The sequence below is a fragment of the Papaver somniferum genome, chromosome 9 (genome assembly GCF_003573695.1).
Source record: "Papaver somniferum cultivar HN1 chromosome 9, ASM357369v1, whole genome shotgun sequence".
In the NCBI taxonomy this organism is placed as follows: Eukaryota; Viridiplantae; Streptophyta; class Magnoliopsida; order Ranunculales; family Papaveraceae; genus Papaver; species Papaver somniferum.
Window position 1 is genome coordinate 173,729,214 of NC_039366.1, and position 16,850 is coordinate 173,746,063.

The 16,850-nt window shown below is 36.8% G+C and overlaps 2 protein-coding genes across 2 annotated transcripts; both read left to right on the forward strand.

Moving 5' to 3' along the window:
- Window positions 1-9,478: 9,478 nt before the first annotated feature.
- LOC113310920 (protein NCA1-like) lies at window positions 9,479-13,685 on the forward strand. Its single transcript, XM_026559738.1, has 8 exons — window positions 9,479-9,647; window positions 10,595-10,873; window positions 10,973-11,204; window positions 11,450-11,595; window positions 12,071-12,158; window positions 12,260-12,406; window positions 12,887-13,036; window positions 13,380-13,685. The coding sequence occupies exons 2-8, from the start codon at window positions 10,611-10,613 to the stop codon at window positions 13,443-13,445; spliced, it is 1,092 nt and encodes a 363-aa protein (XP_026415523.1). The 5' UTR covers window positions 9,479-9,647; window positions 10,595-10,610; the 3' UTR covers window positions 13,446-13,685.
- Window positions 13,686-14,586: 901 nt separating this feature from the next.
- On the forward strand, window positions 14,587-16,612 carry LOC113314041 (gibberellic acid methyltransferase 2-like). The gene is made up of 3 exons (XM_026562815.1): window positions 14,587-15,476; window positions 15,608-15,901; window positions 16,095-16,612. The coding sequence occupies exons 1-3, from the start codon at window positions 14,799-14,801 to the stop codon at window positions 16,494-16,496; spliced, it is 1,374 nt and encodes a 457-aa protein (XP_026418600.1). The 5' UTR covers window positions 14,587-14,798; the 3' UTR covers window positions 16,497-16,612.
- The last annotated feature ends 238 nt before the right edge of the window (window positions 16,613-16,850 follow it).

Sequence of the window (16,850 nt, forward strand, 5' to 3'; positions counted from 1 at the left end):
TAATAAGCAAGGAGGGTGTATGCCATTGATGTACAACGCGAGTAATTGTGAAATACCTCCAACTCATTCACAATTATACAGCACCAAAAAATTATACAGCACCAAAAAATTCTGCTTCAATTATACACATCTCCGGGCCCACCAAGTTTTTGGCGCCGCTGCCGGGGATTGGTGCTGTGTTTTATCTGTGTTTTTCTTTAGCTATTTTGTATTTCATTTCATAGCATTTGCATCTGCATCTGTTTCACTTCATTTGCTGTTGGACCTGCTGTTCTGAACGTGTTTTTCCTCTGCTGGGACGCCACCAAGGAAAAGAACCAAAACCCAACTGGGTTTTTGCAACAATATCAGAGCAGCTGGGCTGTGCTAAAAAGGTAAGCCTAAACCCATTCAATTGAGAGAACCCAACCTGTGGGCTTCCAAATTTCTTTAATTGTGGGCTTGTAATAATTAACCCAATTTTTTGGGCTTTTTATTTTTCTATTTTGGGTTTGTAATAATTTATTTGTGGGCTTGTTGTTTAATTTGTGGGCTTGTATTTATTTTGTGTGGGCTTGTTTAAATTCTTCCATTGGACTTGTATTTTGGACTCTGGGTTTAAACCCGACTGAGCTTATAACTGATTGTGGACCTGCTTCCACTCAAGAGTGGACCTCGAAACCAAAGTTTTAAAACAAACGTCGGGCCTTAACCAACTGGGCCAAATTAAACTTTCAAAATTAAAACTTAGTGTTTCTTGAGCCGCAGCCTTCATTCCATTAGAGGACCAACAGTGGGCTTGCTCCCAATTTTAAAAACCAAATTTTATTCTCTTTAAAAAAAAAAAGAAAAAAAAAAATCTTTTGCTCCCAATTTTTAGACCAAATTTCTACTTTGCTCCCATTTTTAACCAAATTTTTTCCTTTCTCCCATTTTAAACCAAAAATATTATTTTGCTCCCATTTTTAAACCAAATTTTCTTTTTTCAAAATTTTCCCATAAAAAAACCAAATTTTTAAAACCCATTAAAACCAAATAGTGGGCTTTGTGTCATTTCAAAATGGACCAACCTCGTGCTCTCCATGAATACATGTATCCATCAATACAAATTCCATTATCATGTATTGTATTACCTCAAACCAATAACCCTTTTAAAATAAATGCAAGCATGATACAAATACTTCCTATATTTCGAGGGTTCGATTCTGAGAACCCCTATACTCATGTAAGAGAGTTTGAACAAATTTGTCGGACTATGCAACCTGATCATTTGTCCGAAGACTCTCTGAAATTGCGTTTGTTTACATTTTCTTTAAAGGAAAGGGCCAAAACATGGTTTTACGGTTTGAGACCACAATCAATCACCACTTGGGAACAACTCACTAATCAATTTTTCCAAAAAAATTTTCCACATCATAGGACCATCGCTATTCGTCAAAGAATCAATTGTTTTGTCCAATTGGATGAGGAAACTGTTTTTCACTATTTTGAACGTTTTAATGATTTGTTGAGTGAATGTCCGCACCATGGAATTGAGAAGTGGAGACTTGTCGTCATCCTCTATGAGGGACTAGACTTTAAATCTCGAACCATGGTTGAGTCTATGTGTAATGGTGAGTTTATTGATAAATCTGTGGATGATGCATGGAATTTTTTAGCCGAGATTGCAGAGAAAACCCATCAATGGGAATCCGTTAGGGAAACAGGAACAACACCACATGATATGAGTCACCCTCATGAATTAGAGTTTTATTCTTGTAATAGCTCCGACCTTAGGATTGAAAATTATCCTAGATTGCAAAATTCCTATCATGATGATGATGATGATTATGATGTTATGTTAGAAGAACATGTCTATACTGAAAATGTTATGGAACCTTTGGGTTCAAATACATTAGGCTTCTATGCCCCGACCTTAATGCATGATATTTCTTCTAGTATTCCATGTGATGTTTCCCCTGATGTGCCGATACATGAGAATAAATCTGTTGATGATGTTGATAATTCTGATTGTGATCTTGGCAATTTGATTGATGATTGTGAGCATGATGTGACATGTGTAGATGAGTTAGAAGATTTTGATTTGATTGATAATAATATGCCTATTCTTCTACCTAAGTCACAATCTGATGGCCTTCCACCCAACCTAGATTTGGTTTGTACCCATATTGTCAAACCAACTTTTCTGAAAATTCCTAATCTAGGATTGGAACTGTGTGCTTCCCAAGTCCTCTTGGACTATTTTGCTTCAAAATATAATACATTTAAAGAGCCACAGTTGGAAATTGCATGTTTGCCCATCCCGAAAACAGTCCATTATGAGTTAGACCTTTTGAATCCTGAACCCTTAAAATTGTTAGATTTTGTGCTTAAAAGTAAACCTGTTGAACAATTTAGGTTTAGGGGTAATTCATTCGGTTTTTCACTCTCATTCCCATTTAAGTCCAATTTTAGTGTTTTGAAACTTTCTCTGTCTCTACACTTTGTCTTTTGGGTTGATCCTCAACTCTTTAGATTGTTAGTGTATGGTGAATTTTTTTTTGTATATAATCCAGTAGATAAAATTTTTAAAAACCCTTTTGTTCCTTTTGTATATATTTTGCTAATCCAATTTGATCTCGGTTGAAATATGTTGGATTTTTGCCTTGAATAAACGGAGTTTTAATTCTGCTTTCGCCGAAATCGGGTATTCTCTCTCCTTTTACTCTACTCAGCATGTCCCTTTCCATATGTTGCATTTTAATTCTTTTCATATTTTGAAACATTGAGGACAATGTTTAGTTTAGGTTTGGGGGTATAGAGTAGATACCACGATAATTTGCCATAATTGAAAACGAACTCCTTCTTCTTTTTGAAAAAATTGAAAAATTCCAAAAAAAATTAAAAAATCAAAATTCAAAAAAAAATTTAAAAATTGAAAAAAATCATAAAATGGAGCTCATCTACCTTGAAATGTTGACTCTTGTGCAAATATGTATTTTTATTAGGAGTCTTAGTCTAGATATTTAGGCACCCTGATTCTAGCACAATTCACATAGTGATAAGAAATTTGCACGTGCACGATCTACCAATACATGTATGGCCTCGATCTTCAAGGTGTTTGATAGGAAGTTACGATTGCCAATCACTTTAGAATACTGAACGAAACTTGACTAGCTTGTTCTTTGGTTGGTTGGGATAGAAGGTGGAGGTTACATTAAGAAAGACAACCATCGAATTTAACTGGGTGCATCAAAAAGGGCTACCTCTTGCAAAGTGTCATGTAATCTTTTGTTTCCTTTTGTATATGTATCAAAAGTGTTTCCTTGTTCAAAAAAAAAAAAAAAAAACGATGTATATATTCAAAAAAAAAGAAAAATAAATATCAGAAAAATACAAAAAAATCAAGTATTTATCAATTCCATCCTCTCTTGTTCCAAAAATAAAAAGAGAGTAGTCAATGTAAATAAGAGTCATGTAAATTGTCATTTTGTTGTTTCATTGTAATAAGCAAGGAGGGTGTATGCCATTGATGTACAACGCAAGTAATTGTGAAATACCTCCAACTCATTCACAATTCTCGTAAAGTCCGGACAGCTAGCTAGATTTCGACCTTGGTTCTTAGCCTGAGAAACTATCTCTTGGTGATTAGTAGTCATAACTTCAGATCTTTCTTTACACATGTGTAGATACACTTTACACTCTTATCACATGTCTTTTTTTGTTATCAGTGCTAGGATTGTGCCTTCGATAGCTAGATTGACATCTCCATTTTGCTGTGAGCTTAAACTGTTTTGCACATGTCATATTTGATGGAATCTGAGCTTATATTTTGACCTAGAACTTTGTAGGTACGTTCTAAGCAAACCTTCACGAGACTTAACTCGTCCACTAGGGACACTTAGTGGTTTAAAAGGCTTAGTGCATACGCTAAATGCATTCGAGAGACCAGCGACAGTGGTATAGTTAGGATTTCCTTAGTTTTGTTTTACTTGAGGACAAGTAAAATTCAGGTTTGGGGGTATTTGATGGGTGCCAAATAATGTATATATTTATCCCTTTTTGTTGGCATTTAACTCATCTTTTGCGCATTAATTCTACATTTTATCCCATATTCTGTATTTTCATTGTTTTCAAGAATAAATATTTTTCTTACTTAATTTTGCATTTTTAGGTAATAAATAAAGTTTGGATGAATAGCAGAGCGGAAAAGAGCAGAAAAGTAGTGAAAAGCCTGGAGGAATTACACAAGGAAGCCGCGAAGAATGTTGTGCACAAGACCAAAAGGCTAGAAGTGGGCTTGAAGAAGAAGAATTGTCCTTAAAGAAGATATGGGCTTGGCATACCCAAGGCCCAAAACCCTTACTCAAACACATTTCCACTATCCAAGCCCGTCTCGGATTTCAGCCGTCAGATCGAAGCATCTCAGCATCACACGGTCGCTCCATCATCGCACATCAAACTCCGAAGCTCCCGCTTTACATCGCAACGCCCATCTCCATCTTGGGCCGTCCTTTTCGTTGCATTCCTCCATCCGACGGTCGCTACCCACAGCCTCCCATTTCATCGTTGGATCCACCTACCATCGTCACATCCTACGGACCAGATCGCTGCGCATCAACTTCAGATAATCCCGCTTCACACCCTAGCACCGAAGCCTATACTACCACCCAAACACTCCCTTCTTCCCAAAACTTCGACTTCATCTCCTTCACCCGACAGTTGCAGAGCTCTGCAACTCCACCACCTCCTCCTCTGTCTCCTCTGCCGCAACCATTCCCTCACCACCACCAGTTCCATCACTGCCACCACCATCTCCAACACCCGACAACACCCTAGCCTAGCTATTTTCTTCATCTCACAACCTCTGAAACCCTAGGTTTTGGGGTGAGTAAAATAGCTAGAAATTAGGGGACAATAGGAGCAGGAAGAGCATCAGAGGGACATCAAGAAGCATGGGTCGAGCAAATTTTGGGAGTTTGTAGGTAAATTTTATGTAATTTAAAATTGCCCTAATTTTCTGATTTGGGGAAAATGGGTGTAAACCCTAATTTGCTAATTTGGGTATAAAAGGGGATGTGTATGAGATGTTAAAACTTGTTCTTGGACTAGCCAAGTTTCCACCCAATTTGGGTTAGGTTAATTCCAATGTTAAATTGCACTGTTAGTTTTTAATGTGATGCTCCTGTTAACTTTCATTGCTCCTGTTAGTTGCATTTTCACTCTTAATTGCATTTGTTGTCATGTTAGTTTGCCATGTTATGTTAGTTTGCCATGTTACTCAATGTTACTCACTGTTACTCACTGTTATGCTCACTGTTATTTTGCCCTGTTAGTTTGCCATGTTATGTTAGTTTGCCATGTTACTCAATGTTACTCACTGTTAGTTCACTGTTGTTGTCACTGTTAGCTAAATGTTCATTTGTTGTTCCAATTCACTGTCTTGTGATGATTAGTTTGATGGAATGCTAGGCTAGAAGCCTTTAAAGCACTGTTTTGATTGAGCAGTGGGGAGAAATTAGTGCTCATAGCAAGCTAATTTTCTTCCCACTCCATGTAATTGCTTAAACCTTGCTGCATAGTGTTAATTGAGTAGTGGGAAGAAACTAGTGCTCACTAGTGACAATGAGCAAGCTAGCTCTCTTCCCACTCTAAAAGAGTGCCTTAGTTTAGCTCCATGTTAGCTTAACCCTTCTTCCCCTGCCTTAGGCTAGTTGCCTTTGTGTCATTTCACTTTGCTTTTGTTTTGTTTTTGCTGTTTAGTTTTTCTTTCATTGCTCTGCATTGTTTGTTTCCCCTGCTGTTACTCCATCTTTGCCTTGTGCTGTGCATTGCCTTCCTAGCTGCTGCCAAGCTGCAGCTGCCTCTGCAACTGCTGCTGCCAAGCTGCAGCTGCCTTTCTCTTCTACTGCAGCACTTGTGCTGCTTTGCTTCTTCTGCTGCACCTCTTCCTTTTTCTGCTTGCTTGGCTCTCCAAGGCCTAACCAACTGAGCCCAAGGCTCAGTTCACTTCCAAGAGCCCAGAGCACAATTTGAGCCCAACTGTAAGACCAAAATCAAAGCCCAGTTCATTAAGGCCCAAGTCAAATTCATTGTTAAGGCCCAGCCCAATTCATAAGTGAACAACTGAGCACAAGACTCAGTTCACTGTAAGGCCAGAGCCTAGTGAACTGTTAAGCCCAAGTCATAGTTGAACTGTTGAGCCCAAAGCTCAGACCAGTTTCTAGAACCAAAGCCCATTTGCACTTCAAAGATAACTGAGCCCAAGCTCAGTTCATTTTATCTTTAACAAACCCACTAAGCCCAATTCATTCAAAGGGCATTCAAACCCATTAGCACTCAAAACCCCATTTAAGCCAAAAGGCTTCTAAACCCAAAGCAAATCTAGGAACCCAATTAGCTAAAACACTTCCGAAACACACCCAATCTCTGTGGATCGACCCGTACTTGCACGAGCTACAACTGACGACCGTGCACTTGCGGTATTACTGTAGGCCCCCGTTTTTATTGCGCTTAATTTTATACACATCTCCGGCCCCACCAAGTTTTTGGCCGGGGATAAATTCTATACCCTTTTCCGGACCTGCCAGAGAGCGACTAACCTGGTATGTATCACTCTTGGGTCCTTTGAGTGATCTTTATTAATAGTTCTCGCTGAATCTCTTGATCCATCTTTTCACTCCATGATCTTTTATTTGCTTATCAGATTTTTCCATTTGATTCGTAGATTGTGCTTCTCCGTGATGAGAGTCATCGGTAATAAGGTATTGAAAGATGGGGTTTTGATGGGTTGTTATGATATGATTGGTATTGAGAGATTATCGTCGCCATTTTCAGGTATCTTGAGTTTTATACATCTATTCTCCCTTATTTAGAGATTCTGGGATAACGATCGTATTAGAAGGTTTTGGGAAATTAGAGCTACAGGTACCTGAATTTTGCATAGAGGCATCCATCGAAGTTTTTGGGATGTTTGAGCTAGGAGCACCCGACTCTTGCATAAAGGAAGTTATCCAAGATTTCTCATATTCAATTTCAGTGGTGCAAATGATGAATTCCTCTCGAGTTTTAGCATCCCCCTTCCTCTTTATGGCGTATTTCTTGCAATTAACATCATCATGCTCCACAAAAACACTCTTTGCATATTTTCCTTGGTTGTCTTTCAAAATGATATCTAACCCAAGCTTCTCCCCTGCATTTGCGTGTACCCAATCTCCCATTTTCAAAGGTTTGTCTAATTCCACTTCCACCTTGATAATAATGTTTATTTTTCTCCATATTTTGGCTTCCAATTTAGAAGATCATTTTCTATCTTTTTCATATATAATCGTAAATGATATTTATGATATTTTCATTTAGATGTTCAAACCTTAATTATTGCAGATTAATGCTCCATGTTTGATGAGGGAACACATAGTTTTTCAGATCATATTTCTCTCTATATTTTTGAACAACTGGAAAATAACTCTTGACAGTCCAAAGAGCTTTTTTCAATATATCATGGAGGCGTCCCTGAACTTGAAAACAAATATAGAATTCATTATGATTGTTCAATACTTTCTCTAAATGTTGTTAATCTCATTGTTTACATCTAGAAAGTCAATAGGTTCCATGATGATTATCTTACCCAGTAAACTATATATTCAACCATTTTTCTGTTGCTGCATCAACATCTTTTGCAGAAGTGGGTGTTCTTCTTGAAAAGTTACTAGGAGTATTTAAATTAGTTGACTACATCCTTGATGTTATGATGAAAATTTGGCTATAGTTGCTTTCGGTCTGTTATCTTGAGAATGGTTTAGGGGTTTGAGGTTCTAGAAATCTAAATGAAAACTGTAGAATTTATCTGGGTATTTAATAGGATACTTTTTCAAAATTATCCATTTCTAATATGAAGATATGCCTAAGCATAAGGGATGTATTTCTCGTATAGTTTGATTTTTTCTTTGATGGCTCTGTGAGCATGATCACTTTCTAGTCTTGGGAGTTGGAGGACTGCTGCATCGGGCATTTATTAGCCCCTCCGTCTAAGATGTGGTCGGGCCTCATTTTATGAGTATGTGACCCATCTTTATTTCTTGACACGTATATAACTTAAAAAACCGCCCCTCCAAATCCCCGTATAACATTCACTTGTTGAGAAAAAATTGGAAATTAATTTATTTTAGTGAAACATTTGTGTGATAAAACGGTTTGGATACTTTATTTTCAACTTAATGATACGTGTCAACAAAAATGATCAGTACAAATTCTGGTTCACACCATCATTCATCACTACTACATCTACAAAAAGTGGATGTTTTTGCAGTTCATGGCTCTTTCTCTTTGCGATGTACTTACAATTGGTGTCGTCATTTGTATAGATGTTTCGATTATCTTGTATTTTGGCGTTTTTGATAATCTTATAAGCAATCTAGCCACTATTTTGATTTGAATGAACCGATTTTGATTACTACAAATTTGTATGAGATGGTTGGTGGTTCTAGTGTTCAACCGTTCGAAACAATTGATCTTGATGAAGAAACTTTACCAAATCCATTATTTCATCATTGGCGCAAGATGAATAGATTTGTTACGTCATGTTTGAATGCCACTTTGGATGAAACAATTTCAAGGGGGATTATTGGATTTTCGTCTGCAAGACAGATTTAGGTGTACCTAGAAACGCAGTTTATTCATAAATTCTCTGCAAGGAAATCTTTATTACGTAGTCAACATCATTCCATCAGGAGAGGTAATAAAAGTATCTCTGCTTATTTTGAGGAATTAAAAATCATTACTGATTCATTAGCAGCCATAGGAGAAAGAGTTGATGAATCTAATATAGTAATGTATGCCTTAATTAATGGGATTAGGTAAAGAGTATATGCAATTTGTTAAGTCTGCTCAGAATATAGATACTGAATTATCCTTAGTGATGTTATGTCAAGACTTTTACATCATGAACAGTGGCTTAAAGCAGAAGAGGCTGAAACTGCATCTGTTATCGATTCTCATAGTTCAACTTATTATGCTAAGAGTAATATTGCATCTACATCAATATCCAGGCTTGATAATAAGAACAAGACTATTGTGAATGATTTTAGTCAAATTGAGTGCTAGATCTGCAAGAAGAATGGTCATACAACAAACATGTGTCATTTTAGGCACATTCCCGATAACATCAAAAAAAAAAAATACTATTAATAATAAAACGTGTCAACACATAAAAATATGTGGCCCCACCGCATCATGGACATTGATTTCCGAATCATTTTCCCCAAACAGGTTTAGGTGCATGTCATGCGCGCGCGGCATACTTTTGCTTTGTTAAAGTTTGTGTATCACCGTCTGGGTTCACTACATCCACTGACCACACAACAGCTGTGTGGCTGATTTTCGTCGGAGCAACGTGTCGTCAATATACTAGGTAAAGCATTCTTTTCCGCAAGACCTACACGTGGCAATGTTAAATCCCACTTGTCCTGGTCAGGGGAGCACATGTAGATATTGCTGAGATGTAGATTATCGAAACTCAAACAGATAACATTGTTGTGCCAAAAAAACGTCAGAAGAAGAGAAGAGAAGAGGAGAGGAGAGGAGAGAAGCGAGAGCCGAGTAAATAGAAACAGAAAAAAGAAATATTTCATATTTTAAGACAAACAAGTTTTTGAGGGAGTTGAATTCAATATTTTCTTCAGAGCTCCAAGGTACGAAATTTATCGACTAATTGGCCGCCAAACTGATGAATTAGTTGTTTTTTTTTTGTTCCCACTGTAATTAGGTTTTTCATTTTAGGATACGAACTACTTCATCAACCGGTAAAGTTCTGTTTGGATTTTGTAATCATCTAGGGTTTATTTATAATTCTCTATTACGTCTTTCGGTTACTTATGCCTATTCAGGTTATTGGAATGCGAACATTGTTTAATTTTGATGATTACTGTTTTATTTTGGTTGATTGGATGCTATAATTACTTGATTCAATGTGCTTTAGAAGGGTATCTGAGAAGAAACTATGAATAATGAATAATGATTATTGTATAAATTGTGAGATTTTGTTCTTTTTACGGGCTATTATATCAATGTTTAAAGAGGCTAGGTTATTATTATGTCATTAAGAGAAGTAATTAAGTCGAAATAAGGTGAATCATTAATGTTAAATACAGCTGATATATATGGGCGATAAACAATGCATCGGTTGAATTTTTCTTTCACTCAGATGTTTTAGCTGCACTGATTCTTCATTGCATCCTTTTAGTTTTTTCTTGGGATTTATTGTTTGGCAGTTTACAATTCTCTTTGTTCTAGGACTAGGGATACCTAAAGTTATATTGGATCTCGAAACATATAGTTAAGGGAATAAATCTACACTTCTTAATCTAGTAATTGGTTATGATACACGATAAGAGGTTGTGTGAGTATATATTGTGCTATTGCATTTAAGATTTTCACATGATGTTCTTCATCAGCACCAAGATTCCTATTATGGTTCTCTTTGTTATGAGATTATTTGGTTACAAACTTTTTTCTTAAGACATAAGGATGGTGATGGTCTTAAGATGGTGATTGCCTTCCCTGCATAAATTTCTTTTAATCACAAAGGGTTTTGAGTCTTACAATGTCTTGAATATTTTTGTGGTCTGTTGTGTTTCAGAGAGTGATTGAACATTATGACTTCTGTTTGCCCTTTTGCCAAAGCACCACGGTCTGATGATATTTGTCCAAGGAAGTCAGGTGAAACGAATAGCCAGAATGAGACAGAACATAGGGAAAAAGTTAAAAATGAGTCTGATGACTCTGCCAGTGTATCTCCGAAGTGCCCATTTGGTTATGATTCCCAAACATTTAAGCTGGGTCCTTTCAGCTGTGTAATTTGCCAAGCCCTTCTATTCGATAGCAGCAAGTGTGTGCCTTGTTCTCATAAATACTGCAAGTAAGCATCTGTGACAGAAAGTTATATTATGTAAATTGTTCATTGTCCATGTATGCATGTTACTATCAAAATACTGCTTCTCACTTTTCTGTTTGCCAGAGTATGTATATCGCGCTTTAATGATTGCCCATTGTGCGGAGCTGACATTGAGAGAATTGAGCCTGACAAGGATCTTCAAGATGTTGTTGATCGCTTTATTGAGGGTCATGCGAGAATTAAAAGGCCTCAAGTTAATGGCGATCTTAAGGAAGTGGTGGGTGATAACAAGACAGTGACGTATGCGGATGTGTCTTTGGAGAGGGGTGCTTTCTTAGTGCAACAAGCTATGAGGGTGAGTTCTTAAGGTGGATAAAATTGATTGATGTTGAAGTTTGTCAACAGGAAAACAGAGGAATTTGGCTCTTCTGATAAAGTCTTTATTTTAATTTGACTTCAAAAAAATAGAAATAGCTAAAGTTCCAAGGTTGCCTCATTACGTTATTTCTCAGCTACTAATCTGCACATTTTTCAGGCTTCTTCTTCATCTGTTTATCCCCACACATAATGCTATTATTGGCTATTTTTTTACATGTCCAGGCTTTTCGTTCCCAGAATATACCAAGCGCAAAGTCAAGACTTAGTCTATGTGCAGAGGACATTAGGGAGCAGTTAGAAAGACTTGGAAATACCTCAGAGTTGTGTTCACAACTTGGAGCAGTCCTCGGAATGCTTGGTGACTGCTGGTCAGAACTTTTTTTTTCAAATATTGTTTATGTTTTTACTTATATTATGCACATTTTACATGATGTGGGCTGATTCTGGGAAGCTGTGATGTTTAACATAAGTACTTGCCATATCTATTTATTTGTACTTGGTCGACTGTCTCATTCCATTGCAACTGATGAAAGAATCAAGCTGGCTTCTTATGGCCCGTATATCAGTTTGACTGATGGTTCATATATGTTTTATTTTAGTGGTTGCCTTCTAGTCTCCATTATATGATTTTGAAAGGCATAGTGTTTAGGGCGAAAATTGAAGAATGCACTCATCCAACTTCTAGCAGTAGAGCTTTTAAATAGATTTTATTTTGCTAGGCCCACCAAGATGTACACTTGCCTTCATCTGTTTACTAGATATTACGTTTAAGGTGGTTATGTTCATAAAGTTTGTTTCTTTTTCGGAAAATATTAACACATCACAATGGCATGTGTACTTCAGTCGTGCGATGGGAGATGCTAGTTCTGCAATTACTTACTTTGAGGAGAGTGCTGAATTCCTTTCAAAATTTCCCACGGAAGATATGGAGGTTGTTGCATTCCTACACATTATATGTAAACGGTTCTCAGCTTTAGTAGGTATATGCTTAGGTAGTTATGCACACGTCTAATCTTTATAGCCATATTACAGGTGACCCACACTCTATCAGTCTCTCTCAATAAAATTGGAGATCTTAAGTACTATGAAGGGGACCTGCAAGCTGCAAGATCTTGCTATTCCCGATCTCTGGATGTACGGCGAAATGCTATCAAGGATCGTTCAAATGTCTCATCCCAGGTAATCAAACATCTTTCCTGTTGTGATATGAATGTACCTGTTCTAAATTCATTTAGTATCCGTTTGTTGTGAAGCAGTCTTCTCCATCTTCTTTCTCGTTCTTTTGTTTCTTCCCTGGTATATATAAACAACTTACCGTCTCTCTAAAAAAAATTAGTGTGTTCTTGAAAATGAAATAATGGGACAGGGTTGCAGCAGTGCAATTTTTGTTTGATTTAGGAACTCGGAAATGGTCAGTTTGAGGGAAATCCTAAGAATTTAGGAGAATATTTTGGTAGGGAGTACAGACTTTGGTTTGGGATAAGCCTCTTGGTAAAAACCTTTCGTTTTATATGCCTTTGGTAACCATTATACTCTTTAGTAACTTCAGGGGTTTGACAGCATTCTTGGATGCATTTGTCTTTAATATATTGTAATAATTACTGTGCAAAGAGTTGCTAAATTCTTGGTTTGAATCCAACTTGATGTGCTTGTATTCAGATAATAGATGTGGCTGTGTCTCTTGCCAAAGTTGCTGATGTGGACATGAATCTTGGGCATGAGGATGTAGCTGTTGATGGATTCCAAGAAGCCGTTAAATGCTTGGAGTCCTTGACGCTGAATCCAAACGAAGCTGGTCTCGAGCAAAAGGTGGTACCTTATATGTTCAATTTAGTTTGCTCAAACTGGTTCAACAAACCAACTGTGTTAGCATTATGTGCTAAAGACTTGAAAAAAAACCAACCCAGAACTAGGGAAATAGCCTAAATGCCTCAAGCCATTAACTTGGTGATCATTTTGTCTTAAGACCGTATTAAGGCCCCACAAATCACATGGCGGACTCATATTTTTGATACTAGTTAAAAATTGTCGGCCAACAAAGATGTCGGCCAACAAAGAGAACCTAGTTAACGAAATCAAACTAAGTTCTTCAGGGATTACTCTTGCTCCTTGCTGAATCATGCACCATTTTCTGGTGGTTTTCTTTGTACAGCGTGTTTCAGTTCTGGAGTACCTCCGCAGCCAACTTACACCAGAGCAGACAGCGACAACTGTTTGATGGTCTCAGCTTCAAGCGAAACAAGTTCACTACCACACTTTCCTTCAGTCTCTTATGGAACATATAACAATATTATCCATAAAGAATGTACCATATAATCTTCTGATAAATGTTGTGCTAGCCCCGAAGTACAGGAGAAGTCATCGGTGTAATGTACTTGGAATATGTTTTACAGTTTCTTACCACTATGTTTTACCTAATGATAGAAACTAGCTGCAGTACCACAGTTAATTGTCCCTACTCAGCAGTGGCATTCTTTAGATCTGTCCGAGTCAAATGGAAAACACATCTCATTGCATAGCTGAAAACCTAAACACAGCAATATACTTCCTCCGTCCCATTATTAAGTGACCTAGTTCAAGTTTGCACAATTTTTAAGGTAAGCAAGGAGAAAAGTATTTTTAAGTATTTTTTACAATTATACCCTTATGGATAATAAATATTGAAATTTTGAAATGATTTAACTCTCAAACTACACCACGGATGTTCGTAAAATTCGTACCATTGAAAAGCATTTTAAAACACCTATGTGACAAATATAAACATGAATATCAAATTATGCATATGTCTTATAATCAATTAAAATGATAATTTTAGAAATAGCTCCTTATTGAGTGATATAACTTATAAGTCACTTAATGGTGGGACAAAATATAAAAATAACTAGGTTACTTAGTGGGACGGAGGGAGTGTATCATATCAGCAATGATACAGTGTTAATTTAATTTAATTTTTTGTTTGTATGGAATTACCCGTCTCTCCACCCACCGGGAAACTCAATAGCTTAGTTAGCATCCTTCAACTGAAATTGTGTTGCTGGAATTGATGCAATTAGAAATGACATACGTACTCGTATCATATATTATTGAGAAGAGATGACATATCTATAGGTAATATTGGGAGAATCTTAGTAAAAAAGTTACTAACACATGACAGAACAGAACAAAATGGAAAAGTTAAAATTTTGGACTGTAAAATCTAGCAACTATTTTCACCAACTTGTAAGTTCCCACCAATAATGTGGAATCTTGAATGAAAAGCACTTGACAGTTCCCGTAACCAATCTAACTACAATAAGAAAAGAAAAACGAATCTGAGAAGTTTTTATAGATTTTGAGACCACTACGAATCTGAGTAGTTTCTAAAGATTTTGACATCAGCGGTGTACTCAGAAAAGAAATATGGGTTGATGTAGAGTATCTTTTCTTTCCTTTCTCTTATATCAAAAATGTAGCTGAATGCAACAGTTCACCAAGGCTGAACAGATTACCATGTGAAAAACGGTTCTACTTGAATGTCAAGATATGTGGAAAACACATTTAGTTTCAGAATTGACATCTCATCTCAACAGAAATGTATCATCAGTTTTACTATAAAGTAACTAGAAACACATCCTTCTTATGTTTGAGCTGCATTATTTCTTTAAATTTCTCCATGCAACAACACAAAACAAACTACTCTCCATCTCCCTCTGCCTCTACTTTACTCTTTGATTCTCTTTCTCGCTCTCTTATTCTTGGATTCATGATGAAGGGTGAATACGGCCATCATAGTTGCACTAGTGGTGGCCTACTCAAGATACTATGTATGCAAGGAGGAGACGATGATGGAAGTTATGCAAGGAATTCAGAAGCACCGGCGTCAGCTATTTCATTATCGAAACCGATACTACTAAAAGGTATCGAATCCATGAAACTTTTTGATGGAGATGCGAATGAATGTCTGAGAATTGCAGACTTGGGTTGTGCTACTGGTTACAATACTTTAGCCACAATTGACCTAATAGTTGACACCTTAATGAAACGATACCAAGAAGAATATAATTATGAACCCGAATTCGAAGCTTTTTTTTCAGATCTCCCATCCAATGATTTCAATTCTCTCTTTAAATCCTTTCAACAATTCGACGATACCAGTGAGAAAAGACGGTATTATTCCGCTGGTGTTCCTGGCTCCTTCTATCACCGCCTATTTCCTAGAAGAAAACTTCATGTTGCTGCAAGCTTAAGCGCATTGCATTGGCTATCTAAGGTAATACTTCTATATTACCGCAATTACAATGACAAGTCCTTCCTTTTAAAATAAATTTGGAAGAACAACTTCTTAATCATATACAGTATATTTCTAAACTACTAATTTATATTTCTAAAAATGGTTTTTAGATACCTGATAGTGTATTAGAAAAGAAATCGGAAGCTTGGAACAAAGGTAGAGCTTGGATAGATGGAGCTAAGAAGGAAGTTGTTGAAGCTTATTCCAAACAGTCAATGGAAGATTTAGAAGCTTTTCTGCAGAGTCGAAGAGAGGAGATTGTCGAGGGAGGATTGTTGTTTATCTTAATGGCAGGAAGACCAGGTTCTCAGAAACCGGAAAACCAGTTAGGTGATCCAGATTCAAGAGCCAAACATCCATTTACTAACTCCATGGATCAAGCATGGGAAGATCTACTACAAGAGGTATGTATACAAGTCTATGAATAAATGTGGCAGCAGTAATTCTTCTAGCATATGGTAATAATATGATAAGTACACAATTAAGTCTAATTTACGTGTTACGGGTCATTAATGTGGCGAATCCACCACAGGACACAGGCACGTACTTTGTTCATTACTTATTTTCTTTTGATTTCAAAATGATGTTGTACTTCAGGGATTAATTGATGAAGAGACAAGAGATACGTTTAACATCCCAACATATATGAGAAGCACGGATGAAGTTTATACGGCATTTCACAGATGTGGTGGATTTGAGATTCAACGGCTAGAATACGAGAGAATTGTCGAACATTCCAAGGAGAAACAAGAAGAGTGGATAAAGGATCCCAAGTCCTATGGTAAATCCAAAGCCAACCTAGTTCGCGCTACTCTGAAACCAATTGTCGAGTCTCATATAGGGCCAAAGTTGTCAGAGGAGTTATTCAAAAGGTTCGAGAAGAGAGCTTCAGAAGATACTGCCATGCTTCATAAAACTTGTTTTTATGGTGTTATTGTAATTTGTGCAATCAGGATTAAGAATGATAAATATAAAATAATTAGTGAATCAAGTGATTAGTAATTGTTTCTGGTCTAGAGACGGCAATCCCATATGCAAACCAATAATCTGTTGGGCAGTTTCTCGGAGTTGCCTAAAGTTGGATTTTTGTTGTTCGGCTCATTTGAGCCATAATGTTCTAGACTATCAAAGATATTATATTGAGTGTTATATAATCCTTCGTTTTTCTAGAAAAAGAGGACTATCACTTTTCAATATGACCTATTTTTATGTTAAAATGAAAAAGAAATGATAGTGTTTCTTTTCTAAATATAAAGGGAGTAGTTTGCTAGTTCCGGATATGGAGTCGCCTCAGCAAGGCGAACAAAGAGCTCTACCTGAGCATAGCTCGATGTAAATGTGTAGTTGCCTAGT

What these genes read in the sequence shown, in the direction of transcription:
- LOC113310920 (XM_026559738.1), top strand. Translation starts at nt 10,611, where the DNA reads ATGACTTCTGTTTGCCCTTTTGCCAAAGCACCACGGTCTGATGATATT. An exon ending in TTCCCACGGAAGATATGGAG is followed by an intron (nt 12,159 to 12,259) that starts GTTGTTGCATTC and finishes GCCATATTACAG; the next exon opens with GTGACCCACACTCTATCAGT. An exon ending in GTTCAAATGTCTCATCCCAG is followed by an intron (nt 12,407 to 12,886) that starts GTAATCAAACAT and finishes GCTTGTATTCAG; the next exon opens with ATAATAGATGTGGCTGTGTC.
- LOC113314041 (XM_026562815.1), top strand. Translation starts at nt 14,799, where the DNA reads ATGTATCATCAGTTTTACTATAAAGTAACTAGAAACACATCCTTCTTA. An exon ending in CATTGCATTGGCTATCTAAG is followed by an intron (nt 15,477 to 15,607) that starts GTAATACTTCTA and finishes AATGGTTTTTAG; the next exon opens with ATACCTGATAGTGTATTAGA. An exon ending in GGGAAGATCTACTACAAGAG is followed by an intron (nt 15,902 to 16,094) that starts GTATGTATACAA and finishes GTTGTACTTCAG; the next exon opens with GGATTAATTGATGAAGAGAC.